This window comes from Dermacentor albipictus, chromosome 1 (genome assembly GCF_038994185.2).
Source record: "Dermacentor albipictus isolate Rhodes 1998 colony chromosome 1, USDA_Dalb.pri_finalv2, whole genome shotgun sequence".
In the NCBI taxonomy this organism is placed as follows: domain Eukaryota; kingdom Metazoa; phylum Arthropoda; class Arachnida; order Ixodida; family Ixodidae; genus Dermacentor; species Dermacentor albipictus.
Genome location: NC_091821.1, coordinates 508,620,109 through 508,634,340, shown reverse-complemented (window position 1 = coordinate 508,634,340; position 14,232 = coordinate 508,620,109). Strand labels below are relative to the sequence as shown.

The following is a 14,232-nucleotide window of genomic DNA, read 5'->3' as shown; positions in this document are numbered from 1 at the left end:
CCTCAAGCTTTGACACTAAGTCTTCTACAGACGGGGGTTTACCCAAACCCCCTACTTCTTCACAAGGTGTACCCCGAAATTCAGACAACAAATGCATGTGCACTATGCAATGATTTAGCGAGTTTACCTCACATGCTCTGGCGATGTCCCGCGTTACACAGCGATAAAAACAACACTTCTTCACGTTGGGATGCGGTCCTACGCAGCCCCAACCACGAAGAACAGTTATGGGCTGTCCAACGGGCCCGCGACGCGGCGGAGAGCCTTGGCCTCTCTGTCCCGACGTGGGAGCGGCCCGCTGCGCGCTAGTGCGCGCCCTAAAGGACCCTAATAAAGTTTTTCATCCATCCATCCATCCACAGCATGAGAAGTATGCAAGATTAGTAGGCAGGCCTGTCTGCCTGCCTACTGATCTTGCATTCTTTTAGTAACTTTACATGCTGTTTGAATAGATATTGGCACTTTGCAGTCTACAAAGAGCTGAGTTAGCTGCAGCACACTGCTTTTTGTGAAAATTTAATACACAAGAAAGTGCTTGCAAATATGACTATGTATTTTGTAGTTGTGTAGGACATAACTCGAAAAGCAGCTAAACAAAAAACTAATGGAATATATAAAATCTGCATGAAGAACTCTACAGTTGGCTCTCTTTTCAAACCTCTAGTACAAATAATAAAAATATTTCGAGTAATATTTAATGAGCAAAATGTTCCCCTTGCTACAGTGACCTACAACCTAGCGACAAAAGTTTAAGGGAAGTCCTCTTGTCAAAGCGACTCTGGGCTGTCTTCCCAAGGGCTTCTGTTAAAGACTGCATTTTCCTGCATTTGTCAGGAGAGCAATACAAAAAATGTTTGTGAATGTGGAAATGGTATTGGCACACTAACAGAAAAAAAGACAGTTCTGTGAAATGTAGACTTGATTATAACTTTGTTCGACATTTACATTCCGACTGCATATATTTATTTCGTGTTTTGTACTGAGTGTTTCAGCGGTGACTGCCGCTAATTATTGAACAAAACTGCTTCATGACAGTGCGACTAACAGAAATATATAGCAGTGGCAGGCATTAGAATTACAGTACTCAATGACGTCTACTTTGTTAGAACTCAGACTAGCACCAGTTCTGAGATACACATACCCAAAAGGTAATGATCAAATAGATTTCTCTTTCACACAGAATTGTCACACAAGGCTTACATAACTCATTGTTTGTCATCTTGTACAAGCAGGTTATGCGCCATATGTAATTTATGCTCAGTAAATACATAAATCAGTCATGCAAGGTGTCTCAATTTAGGTTGCAACTTCGAACTTCTTTTAATCTTGCTTGTTTTTATTTTGTTTCCTTTGTGAGCATGAGTGAGTTGGTGACCTTGGCAAACATTGTCAAAACTGTTTCTTCATCACTGGGAATCGCAAAATTTCATTTACACATGAAATTCCCAGTTACTGATATGGTAGGCTTTGAGCTTAATTCCCTTATCTTTGATATGTTTATCTACCAAGTAGTTTTATCATTCATTGAAACATATCCATGCAATGCAGAGTGGGCACCCAAATTATAAATATCTGTTCTTGCTTTCTACCCTGCTCTGGTGTTTTCAAAACCTAGCATTGGTGCAATGGCCTGTCTGCACCTGCAGAAAAGTAGTGAAGTGGCTAAAGTTAAAGGTCAACAACATAATTAAGATACAAAGCAAAAATATAAGTTCGTAATTGTCCCCCATAACCAGAGTTTTGCTTAGAATTAAAAAACATGGTCATCCTGCACGGGTGCGAGAGTTGCTTTGGGCACTAAGGGGACTACGTAACACCTGTGCTAGTGTGCAGAAAGCAAAAAAAATCACTCCAGATTGGAGCGGCAGCGGAAAGTTAAGCACAGATGTTTTATTTCACGCACCATTAATGTGGCTTATCATCAGCTCCTGTTGTATGGGAGCGCATACATTGGGAAGACAATCCTTTGCGCCATTGTTACCTTAGCGGGACACCAGAAAAAGGTAGAAATAAATAAAATCGAGAACAGGTATTCACACTTGGTTGCACACAGTGTATTATCTGGAAGTGTTTCACTCTACAAAAGACTACTGTGATAGATAATCATAATGACAAAGACAAAAGAATTAAAAGAGGTATGTGTCAGTCATCCGTCCGTGACCTCCAGTGTTTATAGAAACACTTCTTTCTGTATATGTGCCAAGCCATAGGGAGGCTTTATGTAACTCAGTCATGCTTGCTTAGTTAAAGACTGGAATAAGGGAAATCACAAGAACATTGTATGAGTGATTTGTAAATGTGGCACCTAATGTAACTTATTCATTTATGGGCTGAGGATAGATTACAGCCAGTCCTTAATGTGCTTTTACAGGATGACGTGTGATGATTAAAAGAAGCCTTCCTCACATCTTCCTCTTTGTTTCTTCTGGATCTTTGTGCACTATGTGTATTGTTACAGCTGCGTGCATGTAGCTGGGTATAGTTTATGTGTTCTGCTTCCTTCCTTGTCCTCATAATTCATGCGCTATCTTTGCCGTAACAAAATACAGCTACCTGTGCTACTTATTTTGTCAATGTGTTTGCATTATGCAAAGTTTTGTATTAGCGGTTATTTCTACCTGTGAAATTGTCTGTGTCAGCTATTATACTTAGTCTTGCAAAAGTATGTTTCTCAACATAAATAAATGATCAGTATAAGTGTTGCTGTATTTATTTTTGTAATTTTGTCAGTTATGAAGTTTTTATACACTGTTGCATGTTGTATGACAGAATAAAATTGATGCACAACTTTTTAATGTGGTGTTTTTCAGATCAATTTTCATCTCACGCTAACATGCACAAATTGTGTGGGAAAAAGTGCCAACAAGAGTACCATAAGGTAAGACAGCTGTTTTTACTGTTAGATTGGATTATCAATTGCCAACCAGTTGTTTTTAAGAAGCATAGTATAATGCATAGATAATGTAATCTAAGTTGGAATGTTGTTTTTATTGCACTTCATTATGTGGGTCTCATTTGCACATAAGTGCAGCCTTCCTTATTTGTTATGTGTAGCTTACTTGCTTAGAATGTTAAGTCGTAAGTTTAGAACAGGGAAATAGGTTGAACTTATAAATCTTTTGACATATTATAGGAGACTTGTGCGGTGGTGAATTAAACTTCTACATGAGTTACATAATATTTTGGGGTCTCATCAAGGTTCTGAGTGGCATTGCAGTGTCATGCATATGCAGCTGCAGGCTACATATTGGATTTTGCTTTTGCTACATTTTGCTTGGTTGGCTATTGATTCCAGTTTAATAGTAATGAGGACTGTCTTGCTTTCATGGTAATTCTGTGCTGACTGATACATTTGAATTTTCCAGAAGACAATTACAAAGATTGATGAAATATTAACTTTTTCTTGCTAGCCTGCCATGTGGTTTTTGGCATGTTTACTGTAGATTCTTTGTTATCCAATGCTGTCTTTTCACAGTAGTCTTCTTGAGAACTAGCCGTAGTCGTGTGTACTTACAGCAAGAGTTGTAGACACATTTTGAAAAGCGGCTCGACACTGCCATCCAAGAGTGAAACGACTTACATGGATCAGTTGCTTTACTTTATTTGCAAGAGACCGGCACCACGCACTAAGGGTAACTTGACACACACTGCTGGAGTCATCAGACTCATCTAGAATAGTTACCGGAATCATTCTTGCAGTGTTCATGTGACACTGCAAGAATCTTGAGTCGTCTGACTCATCTAGAATTGTTAACCGACTCCCTGAGCACTAGTCTTGTAACCCCTTTGAGAGAGTATAGGCGACTACTACAACAGAGTATACATGACTATTGTGTGCGGAGTCACGCAAACACCTTGTATGGAGCACAGATAGTCTCGGGACTCTCTGCCAAAAGAGAGTTCGGGTGTCTCCCACAAAGTGTGTCGTATAAGTGGCGAGTCCAGACTCTTCAAAAAGAGTAAGAGGTACTCTTTTTTTTTCTTAGTGTGCGACACCAGTACTGATGGTCATTCAGTGAATGTTGCGATATCTTTGGCGGAAGAATAAGTTGCCTCATATGTTTTGACCACATGCTCACTGCTCAGCTGTACGCGAACGATATCTTTGAAGGGCCAGCTGAAGATTTTTGCTGTGATCTTGCACTTTAGTTTTTAAAGCGAACTTGCTATCAGCACGACTCACAGCAACCACAACTCACAACCACAACTCACAACTCACAACCAGCTCACAGCAGCAGCCTTGCCTAAGTCTGGCTTGACGAAGCCTTCAAACACCAGTGGGTGGGGCGGCATGGACCAGTGGCATGGCCCGCAAGGTCACCGGACTTGACACCTCTTGATTTCTTCTAGTGGGAACATGGGAAAGACCGTGTGTACCGCAAACCTACAACTACACCAGATGCGCTAAAGGCAGAGATTTCTGAGGCGTGCAGTGAGATACCGTCTTGCGTCATCAAAAAAGCTACATCTGACGTGCTGAAAAGGTGCCAATACTGCATTATGGCAGAGGGCGACTTGTTTCAACACATTCTTTAGACAGACATCACAGCGAATAAGTCTCTACAACCGTTATCCACGAAAAGAGCCATCTGTGTGAAACTTTTGTACGACGTGGAAAAGGCTCGTAAGTATTATGAAATTACAAATTCTCTGCCGACAAGAAATGGGCAGGAAGCTAAAAAGCAACCTTCCGCGTAAGTTTACAATTCTTTTTGTGACAACCAGCTTAATTCACACGGCGTTATCAAGCATGTTATAATGCGTGTTTGCTTGTTGGAGTCTTGCTCCCAAATTCAAACTCTTGAGCTTGTCATTTTTCCTCCGCATGCATTTTGCTAGCGTGAGAGTGCAATTATCGATACAGAAACGGGAGCCGCTCTGTATATCAACTGCCGCCCTAACCCACTGGTATTTTCCTCGGAACCTAGCACAACGCGAAGCTGTGTCGTGGGCAGCACGAAGGGTGCGAAGCGACCGATGCTTTCTACAAAGCTTGGTTCAGAGTCCTGTAATCGTGGCACATTCGGGCGCATAGAGTGCGCTGTCACGGGGCATTTTTTACACTGCGCGGGCTTTCGTTCTTCCCGACTCAAAACAGCCACGCTAGGTTTATCTCGTTGGAAGTACCTGTGTTAGGTATTATTGATTAAGCTCCAGAACTTTCCTGTTAACACCTGACCGTTTCAAGCTTTACTCAAGAAGTCAAATAATTTATCTCAGCTAATTACCCAAAAAAGACTAGCAAAACAGGGTACTGTAAGTTTAGATAAACGCTAACAGCCACTCGATTTCTGTTCTGAAGAACGCATAGGTATTTTTCGAAATCTTTGTCCAAGTTAGCTGGGACGCCCTGTATATATAACAAATATCGCTTTACGCTGTGCACACAGTGTAAAGCGTACGCAGTATAAAGCGAAATTTGTGCATTAGTGTTCGACGTGTCCCCCTACTGTAAGCGTGCGGTGCCACTTGCGGAGCTGGACGGCCCCATCGTAAACTGGCTTTAAATAGCGTTTAGTGGCAACCTAGATAGGCCCAAATAAAATGTAATTCGAGCCGACGAGCATTCTATTTCATTCGCACTTATGTTTCTATGTTAAGGAGGTGCCCCCTGCCAGCGCCCTTGAGCGACATTCCTCTCTGCCATCCGCAGGTTCACTTCATCCTGCCGTATGGAGACCCTCCGCTGATGCCTCCTTTATTATTTTTTTATTTTTTTATGCTTGAGCAACGAGTGTACAAGATCAGCACGCTGCATGGGAACTAGCCAGTGGCTTATCTCAGGTGCGCAGCACCTGCAACAGTCGCTCGCTACTTCAGTGCCTGCTTCAGAGAGAACAGGGCATGGGTTTTTCACAGAATTTTCCGCAGTCTTCGCCGCGTACTTTACAGATTCTATTGTGAGCACGTAAGTCAGCGCCGCAATTGTCTCCGTAGAATACCCGAAGTTGGGACAAATGGCCCATTCAACAAACATTGACATGGACAGGTGTTTCGTTTGCTCAGAAATTTTAAAGGAAACGAAAGTAGTAAGTAATGGGCCTGAGGAAAAGTTGCCGTCACGTGTAACGCCGCGAACAAGCGTTACGCGCAAGCGTGCGGTTGCCACGAAGACGCCCAGCGCGCCCCACGACGTCGAAGCACAAACGAAACGGGGCGCGAACGCGGCGATTCACTTCTCCACCTCCGCGCACCTTCCTACTCCGGCGTTAGCTTCCGTCGCGGCTTGAAATATGATCTTTCCGATTTCCCATGCGGCCCATTCACGCTCACGCGTGAAAACACATTCAGCTATCACCTTCCAAGTAAACAGCTTGGGGTAGAAATGAAAAAGTTATTTCAGCAGGAATAAGTCGAAAAAAAAATCTGCTTGACGAAATCCTAAATAATGCACAATAAAGTAAGAGGGCTGTGTTATAAGCCGCGTGTTCTCCGAAGATCAGAGGCGCCGCCTGTACAGAGCTCCTGAAACAACTGAAACGAACAAAATGCTGTCAGAAATTATGCATGATAAAAGGAGCATTTTACATGAGTGTTTCTTAACAATTACTTCGTGCCAGCGTATATAGCAGCTAAAAATTAAATTAAATTATGGGGTTTTACGTGATAAAATCATTTTCTGGTTATGAGGCAATAATAACTAGTAGTGGAGGACTCTGGAAATTTCGACCACCTGGAATTCTTTAACGAGCCCTTAAACTTAAGTTCTCGGGTGTTAACGCATTTCGCCCCCATTGAAATGCGGCCGCCGTGGCCGGGATTCGATCCCGCAATCTCGTGCTCAGCAGCTCAACACCATAGCAACTACATAGCAGTGGTAGGTTACACAAGAAGTAATGAAACTACTGAATTGAAAAGGAAGCGATTCACTGGCAATTTTAGTGCATAACTGCCCACTACAAGCTTATTGCGACGTATGCATGGAAAAGATTTGAAGAGCATGTTACTTTCATTTTACGTGTGGCCTCAGGCAGAGTTGGTATAAGGCACAGTATGGAGAAGAGGGGTACGGAGGGGAGAAGGCCATTTCCGCAGCAAACCTTTACCTTACAAACGACGAAAAATGTACCGCTCGATTTACCTCATTTTATCTACATGGCGTGAATACGTCTATTATTGTTTCGAAAGATAGTAATCTGTATCAGTGAAACCGACACTTTTTATTGCCAGTAACCTTGCACAACTCTCTGTTGGTCTAATAGTAAATCATGCTAGTAAGCATCGGAAGCTATGTCGTTTGAACTGGTGTCTTGACAGTTTTACAGAAGAGTTTACACACCAGATTTCCGTACGAAAGCTACGGAAATGAACCATCATCTTTACGCATTCTTTGCGTGTTCATTTGGATGAAACGAGCTTTCTCAAGACACATCCCTCTTGCAATCATTGCACCAAACTGAGGTAGTCTTGGCTTTGCTTTAGTGTCAGTCGCACTTGAAGAATCCAATCTTTTTCTATTCCCATTCCACAATCAGCCTCCGCGATTGGTAAAAAACTTTTTTGGACCACCGCCACTTCGCCTGTTTGTCACGTGACGTCACGAAAGCCGCGATTGTTCCCAATCTGATACGACGTGCCCACATTGATGACGCGTGATTCTACTCAACAAAAGAAAAAATAATTAGTTCTGATTGGACGAGTTTTCGTCATTACCCCTCTGCTATTGCTCAAAATGTTTCAGGCTGCACTCACGTCTTCTATCGTTCACTGACGTCACAAAACCGTGAAAAATGATTGCGTCAATGTTATGTGTACGCGTTAGAGATGCATTATTTGCCTAACACAACTAGACTTTTTTTTTCTGAATAGCCCGAGACTGCCCCATTCCGAAAGGAATAGAAGATGGCTGCCGCCGATTGCTCAGGCACTGACTACTCGCAACAGCCGGAGAACATATGTTTGTTTCAGTATAACAAAACCTCTTTTCCTGGCTGCATAACGTCATCGAGTCATTTCGGCACGTATCCATAGAGAAAGAAATTTCAACAAGAGCGGACACTCCCATAGAGCCTAGTGGCGGAATTGACTGTAGCTCACCAAGCGGATGTTGTTGACTCCTTCCGGTTTCGGTTTTGGGCGCGCGCGTTTTGAACACCAGTTCGTACACGCCGCGCCGGCTCCGCTGCTCGGCGCGGCATTCATTTTTTTTTTCGCTTCTGCTGAACCTCGCGTAGCTTTGGCGTGGAACCGTTTCATTATTAAGTAGAAATGATTGCGATTGACCTTTCCAAGACTGCACCGAATCTGTCAGGTGCAATTTCATAAAGAAAACGAAAGACGTCTTCTGAAATGATGAAATGTTTATTTTGCTCTTTAGAAATGCTCGTTCCGGGCTTCTTTTGCATTCATCCAAAGTTGTGGCACTAGGTAAGCAGCAGTTGTTGCCGTACGATGCTCCACCGGATGCCATCAGCTGAAAGAAAGGAAATTACAAGCATGTATCATTTTGGTATATTGACCTAACAGGAGTATTCCGTGTAGAGGCGAAACGTGCGTAAGTGGTGAATGAGTGGCATTACAGATAAATTCACTTTTACGTACATTTCGCAGCAGACCCCTCCCAAACAATGCCATAAAATGTGAACATCCGATTTTCAAGCACACCTCTTTTCCCGGGCATTATTTCCTGCACTTTAAGTGCACACATACACGGGTGACTGCGCGTTTCCAAAACAATTTGGCCTCAGTCGACACGATGGTACGCCAAGTACACACACAGGCTAAGCCTGAGCATGTTACACGCTCGTAGAATGCCTTCTAATCGCACTCAAGTCAGACTCGTGGTTGCAAAGCCTGTTTTCAGTCGCTCAGAATACGTAAATGTCATGTTCTTGAGCTCCTCCGTGTTATCTTTTCCGCGTCCTGCCGGCGCATGCAACACTCCCGTGTTCTCACTCTCGGCAATCGCTCGTCGCGTATTCGAATAGCGTGAGTACCGAAATAAGGTGTATGTTGATGCAGGGCTATAAAATGCGTCACAAACTTGTCCCACTAAAATTAAGTACACGCAAAACTAACTCACTATGGCCGGCTTGCTTTTTTGCTAACACCTTCACAACCCCAGGCGCGGCGAGCAAGCCTCAAGATATCCCAAAAGGTTACCAAATAAGTTACACTACTTTTTCGGGTCAGAGAATGCGTCACGAACTTCTACCAGTAAGATTCAGCACACGCGAAACTAACTGCGGCACACAGCCGAGCTGCTTTTCGCTAACTGCGTCAATAACCCGGGCGCGGCAACCGTGCTTCTAAACTACCCCAAATATAACGACGCTAGTTACAATAATGTTGGGGGCCACAGAATGCGCGAAAACTTGTCTGTCTTAGGCGCTACGACGTAGTACACGCATGTAAGTACATACACGCGCAAATGCGTCGCACGGCCGAGCCGGTTTTCGCTTACTGCGTCAATAAGCCGGGCGCGGCAAGCGTGCCCAAAAACTACCGAAATAAGTTACAGTACGGTTGAGGCTCATAGAAAGCGTCACAAACATCTTCCAGGACGAGGCATTAACTCAAATTAACTGCGTCAGGACGGCGGAGCTGTTTTTCGCTAACTGCGCCACTCAAACTAAGCCTAAAAGTGCTTAAAATGCGCCGCACACTGTCAAACACAATTTCTCACCTTGCCGTAGTCCAGTAGTGCAGTGGTGCCGTGTCGAAATGCAGACGATACGCAAAAAAAAGCATATAAAAGGCCGGGAGCCCAAAAACATGGGCTATATCCAAAACAGACCGGTCGCCGAGCACGCGAGCTTCGCACGTACGACCGTCCTCGCTCACTTCTGCGGCTTGTCTGGCGCATGACGTAAACGCGCGTCTGGCGTGCCGCTAGCTTGTTGCTAGGCAACGCAACAAAAAGTTGCAAAGTATAAGTTCATTTACATGCAAAACTCTTTCACTTTTAGTGGGAAGGAATAAAAAAATAAAACGTTGTCTGGAAGTTTATTTCAGTCTTTTTTTTTCTGATGCTCGCGTCAGCTAACGGATGCTGTTGAAACTAGGCGTGACGTGTTTCCTGTTGCCAGTTTTTGAAGAGTGTCCCCTCTTGTTGAATTTCTTTCTCTATGAAGTATCGACATCGCTCTGCCAACTCTTCTTAGGTGAGGATCCCTTATGCCAGCGTTCTTAACCTTCCGTCGCACGCCGCCGTGATTATAGACAAGCCACCGTAAGCTATGCCAGCGAAGGCGGACCAATCGCAGACGCCGGCACCATCCTCTTCACCTGGTCATCTATTTTCAGTGCGCTGACTCGGCGTCATTGAAACCCTCTCCACTTGAGCGGGCTCGACGCCTCCTGTCAGCCAACTAGATAAGAGAAACCGCTCAGCCTCCTTCAAACGAGGACAGCGTTTGATTCGCTCTTCAGGCGATGCCGCAGGTCACCGCCCCACGCTTGCGCCAGCGGTTACGTAAATTTGACGTAATGAGATGGGAATAAAAACATTAGCACGTTATGGGGCCCCAAGTCCAAGCTAGCCAAACGGGCTCAGGTAGGATTACCGTCCCTGCCTTTCATTTATCTTCTATCTCGGATGTAAATTCGGCTTTGCACTGTGTATCCCCACACTTCCTTCGTTATTTTTCTTGACAACTTCTATTTGGTAAACTACTTGCGCAATGTAATATTTGCAGCCAAGGGGGGTAAAACAGATGTCGTGAGTCCGTAAACCTGTTCATCACAAAGGCAGTTCACCATCCATCGCGTCAAAATAAGTTTGCGTTGCAACGCCGACTAACTCAAATGCTCATATAGTTGCCGGGAAGGCTTATCGATCGAGGAGGAAGTATATATATATATATATATATATATATATATATATATATATATATATATATATATATATATAATTTATTTTCAATACTGCGGCTCTCCTTCGAGAGCGTGCCAGTTGGGCAGTACAATAGTTCAGCTGTACAATGCCAGGAAATCAAAGTATAGATTATAAAAAAAGTAAGAAAACGGCAAAGCAGTGCAACTTATACATAGTACTATACAAGTAAACCATGTTAAGAATAAACGGAATAATAAATAATAAAAAAAAGATGTAAAAGAGCAAGATGCTTTATAACAATAGCAGAGATATTACTAAGGGCAAGTAATAAAAGAGAAATAACTAAAATAAACCACGAGTGTTAGGGAATCATTATGGCAAACGAATAAGCTGTCGAAAATTAGAGTGGTTATTAAAATTTCCTAACGAATAAAGCAATCTGTGCCGGGGTCCCTGCATGCATAATAGGCGCAGTTATTCACACACAGTTTTCTCTATTTGTGAGATAAATTCGGATAATGATTCAATGTTGGTGATAGCAGGATCACGTTTGTTCCATTCTGCTATCACGAGCGGGAAAAAAGAATATTAAATATGTCATTTTTGCATGTGTATTCTGTCAATGTGTGCGCATGCTTGTTACGTGTAGTTCGAGCCTCGGAGAATGTAATGTATCGGGAGGTATCTATTCAGTAGTTATTTTTTAGTACTTGAAACAAGAATTTTAAGCGAGCGTGTTATGCTCTTGTAGATAGCGTTCGCAAACCCGACTGGGTTAAAAATGTGTTGGCGAGTCTGTACGTCTATATTTGTTTTGGATGAACCTCACAGCTTTCCTTTGTATTGATTCTAGCTTGCTTATGTTAGTCTGTGTATGCGGAAACCAGACTGTGTTAGCGTATTCGATAACAGGCCTTACAAATGATGTGTAGGCTAGCAGCTTCGTTGACTTGGTTGCGAGCGCCAGGCTTCTTTTTAAGAAGAATGGTTTGCGCAGTACCTTTGAGATTATATTACTGATTACATTACTGGTTATATTACTGTCCCATTTCAGCTCCGAGGTTAATGTAACGCCTAGATATTTGTGTTCTTCAACTTTGTTAAGTGGAGTGCCGTTGAGTGTGTAAACAAAAATTGATGATACCGTTTTCCTGGTTACAGACATGATCGCGGACTTCTGTATGTTTATTTGCATCTGCCATTTGCAGCACCCATCAGTTATTTCAGCTAGAGAATCATTTAATTTAATATGATCATTGTAATTGTTAATTTCTCTCTATATGACGCAGTCGTCTGCGAATAGTTTTATATTGCAATTGATGTTAGCTGTGATATCGTTAATATAGAGTAGGAAAAGCAACGGTCCAAGCAGAGACCCTTGGGGTACTCCGGATGTTACTGCGACTGTGTTAGAAAGCGTTTTTTCGTAAACCACAAATTGCGAGCGGTTACTTAAGAAACCTTTTATCCAAGCAGAAAGTTCTCCTATACCAAAAACCTTTTCAACTTTAGCTATTAATCTGCTGTGACATACACAGTCGAAAGCCTTGGACAAATCGAGTAGAATCAAGTCAGTTTGACCGCGGTTATTAACTGTAACAGCGAGATCGTGGACTAGTTCCCTTAGTTGGGTTACTGTCGATAGACCACTGCGAAAACCGTGTTGGTTGGGTGAGAAAAAATTAATGCGCTTTAGGAATACGGTCATGTGCTTTAAGATAATGTGTTCTAGAAGTTTACATGACATGCTAGTTAGTGAAATGGGTCTGAAATTTGTCACCTCCCTTGTGGATCGGGATTACCTTTGCAATTTTCCAATCATGAGGTAGTTGTGAAGTCTTAAGTGATTTCCGGAAGACTAGGCCAAGATATGTACTACACCACTCGGCATATCTTTCGAAGAAAGTATTAGGTACGTCTTCGGGGTCACTACCTTTCTTGGGGGCAAGTTTAAGCAGTATTTTGAATATACCGGCATCCGTAATGTCTAGTTTAGCGATTTTCGCGTGATGTTGCGTTGCAAATGGGGGAATAATGTTATCATCTATAGTAAACACTGACCGAAAGAAATCGTTATATGCGCTTAGCCTTAGCAGTTTTTTCTTCGGGAAGAGAATGTGACGTAGCATTTTTATTAGTACGAAAGTAATTCCAGAACCTCTGATGGTTATTAACAAGAAGATTAGGTAGTGTTACATCAAAGTAGTGCTGTTTAGCACGTTTATATATATATATATATATATATATATATATATATATATATATATATATATATATACACAAGAATATTCCACAAATGACGCAAGTGAAAGGCATTGTCTTAAATAAAGTGATATTCCAGCCGTGGGTACGGCCTTCGTTGGAGTGAAACATGAAGCCCCACAGTGGTTGTTTACGGAGCCGGTGGCTGTAATTGATTGTACAATGCCAGCAGATACAGTAAGTATACACGTCCAAGAACAAGCAATAACTAGGTCATTGCTTGTATTTGCATGTCTATGCATTGTATCTGCTAGCGTAGTATAATGTATTACAACCACCGGCTCACAAACAGACCTTTGTAGGGCTTCATATGTATCACTCCGATGAAGAAGGCCAGGCCCACGGCAGAAACGCCATTTTATGAAAGAACCGTATTTTCCTTCGTATGCATATATATATATATATGATATATATATATATATATATATATATATATATATATATATATATATATATATATATATATATATATATATATATATATATATATCGACATAAATACTCATACCACTGAACTGCTGCGTTGAGGATCATACTGAAGGCACCTCACATACAGAAGACGCTGCCGCCCCGGTGTCGTGCCATTTCGTGCCCGATGGACAACCGCAGCAGCAGCAGAGGTGATTCTGCAGCCGATGTGTCCAGAGGGGCCGCTACGAATGCGGGCAGCGTGCAGCGGCCGGAAGGTTGTGACGCACACGGACCTCCCGACGCCGTAGGCTGCCACAGTGGTGCCGCTCCTGCATTCCTGCCAGACGACAAGGAGCAACAGTCAATCGACGACAACCTGAGTGTGAGCACGCTTGTCCCAAAAGGGGCATTCTTGTTGCACTCAGTGACCATGTTGTTCTGGTCCTGCGTAGTGAACAGTGGTGGCTACAACGGGCAGTGTAAGAGAACAAAAACAAGCGTTGACTTGCAGCTAAAGTGCTGTGAGCTCGATAAAGCAGCAAAAAGAACTTAAAAAAAGTGAGAGACATGACATACAAGGCATGAGTCACATTATCGGCAGTAAAGATATGTAACATTCTCTGTGGCGGGCAACTGAAGGTTTACTATGAGGGTAGACATGCGCATTGTTTTTTACGAGGTATAGCTCAATGGCGAGAATTGTGCTGTAGGATTCGTTAAGATAAAGAATCGCTGATATTTAAAAGAACGCGCTGCAGCTACCATTTCGGAAATGCATTGCC

General features: G+C 42.8%; 1 protein-coding gene across 1 annotated transcript in view; it reads left to right on the top strand.

The window, feature by feature from the left end:
• LOC135907594 (uncharacterized) overlaps nt 1–14,232 on the top strand; it is a 258,333-nt gene that overhangs the window by 92,548 nt on the left and 151,553 nt on the right. Inside the window, exon 3 of the mRNA XM_065439279.2 lies at nt 13,596–13,832. Within this exon, the coding sequence (XP_065295351.1) occupies nt 13,635–13,832 (198 nt within the window). The 5' untranslated portion in view covers nt 13,596–13,634. The remainder of the gene's footprint in view (nt 1–13,595; nt 13,833–14,232) is intronic.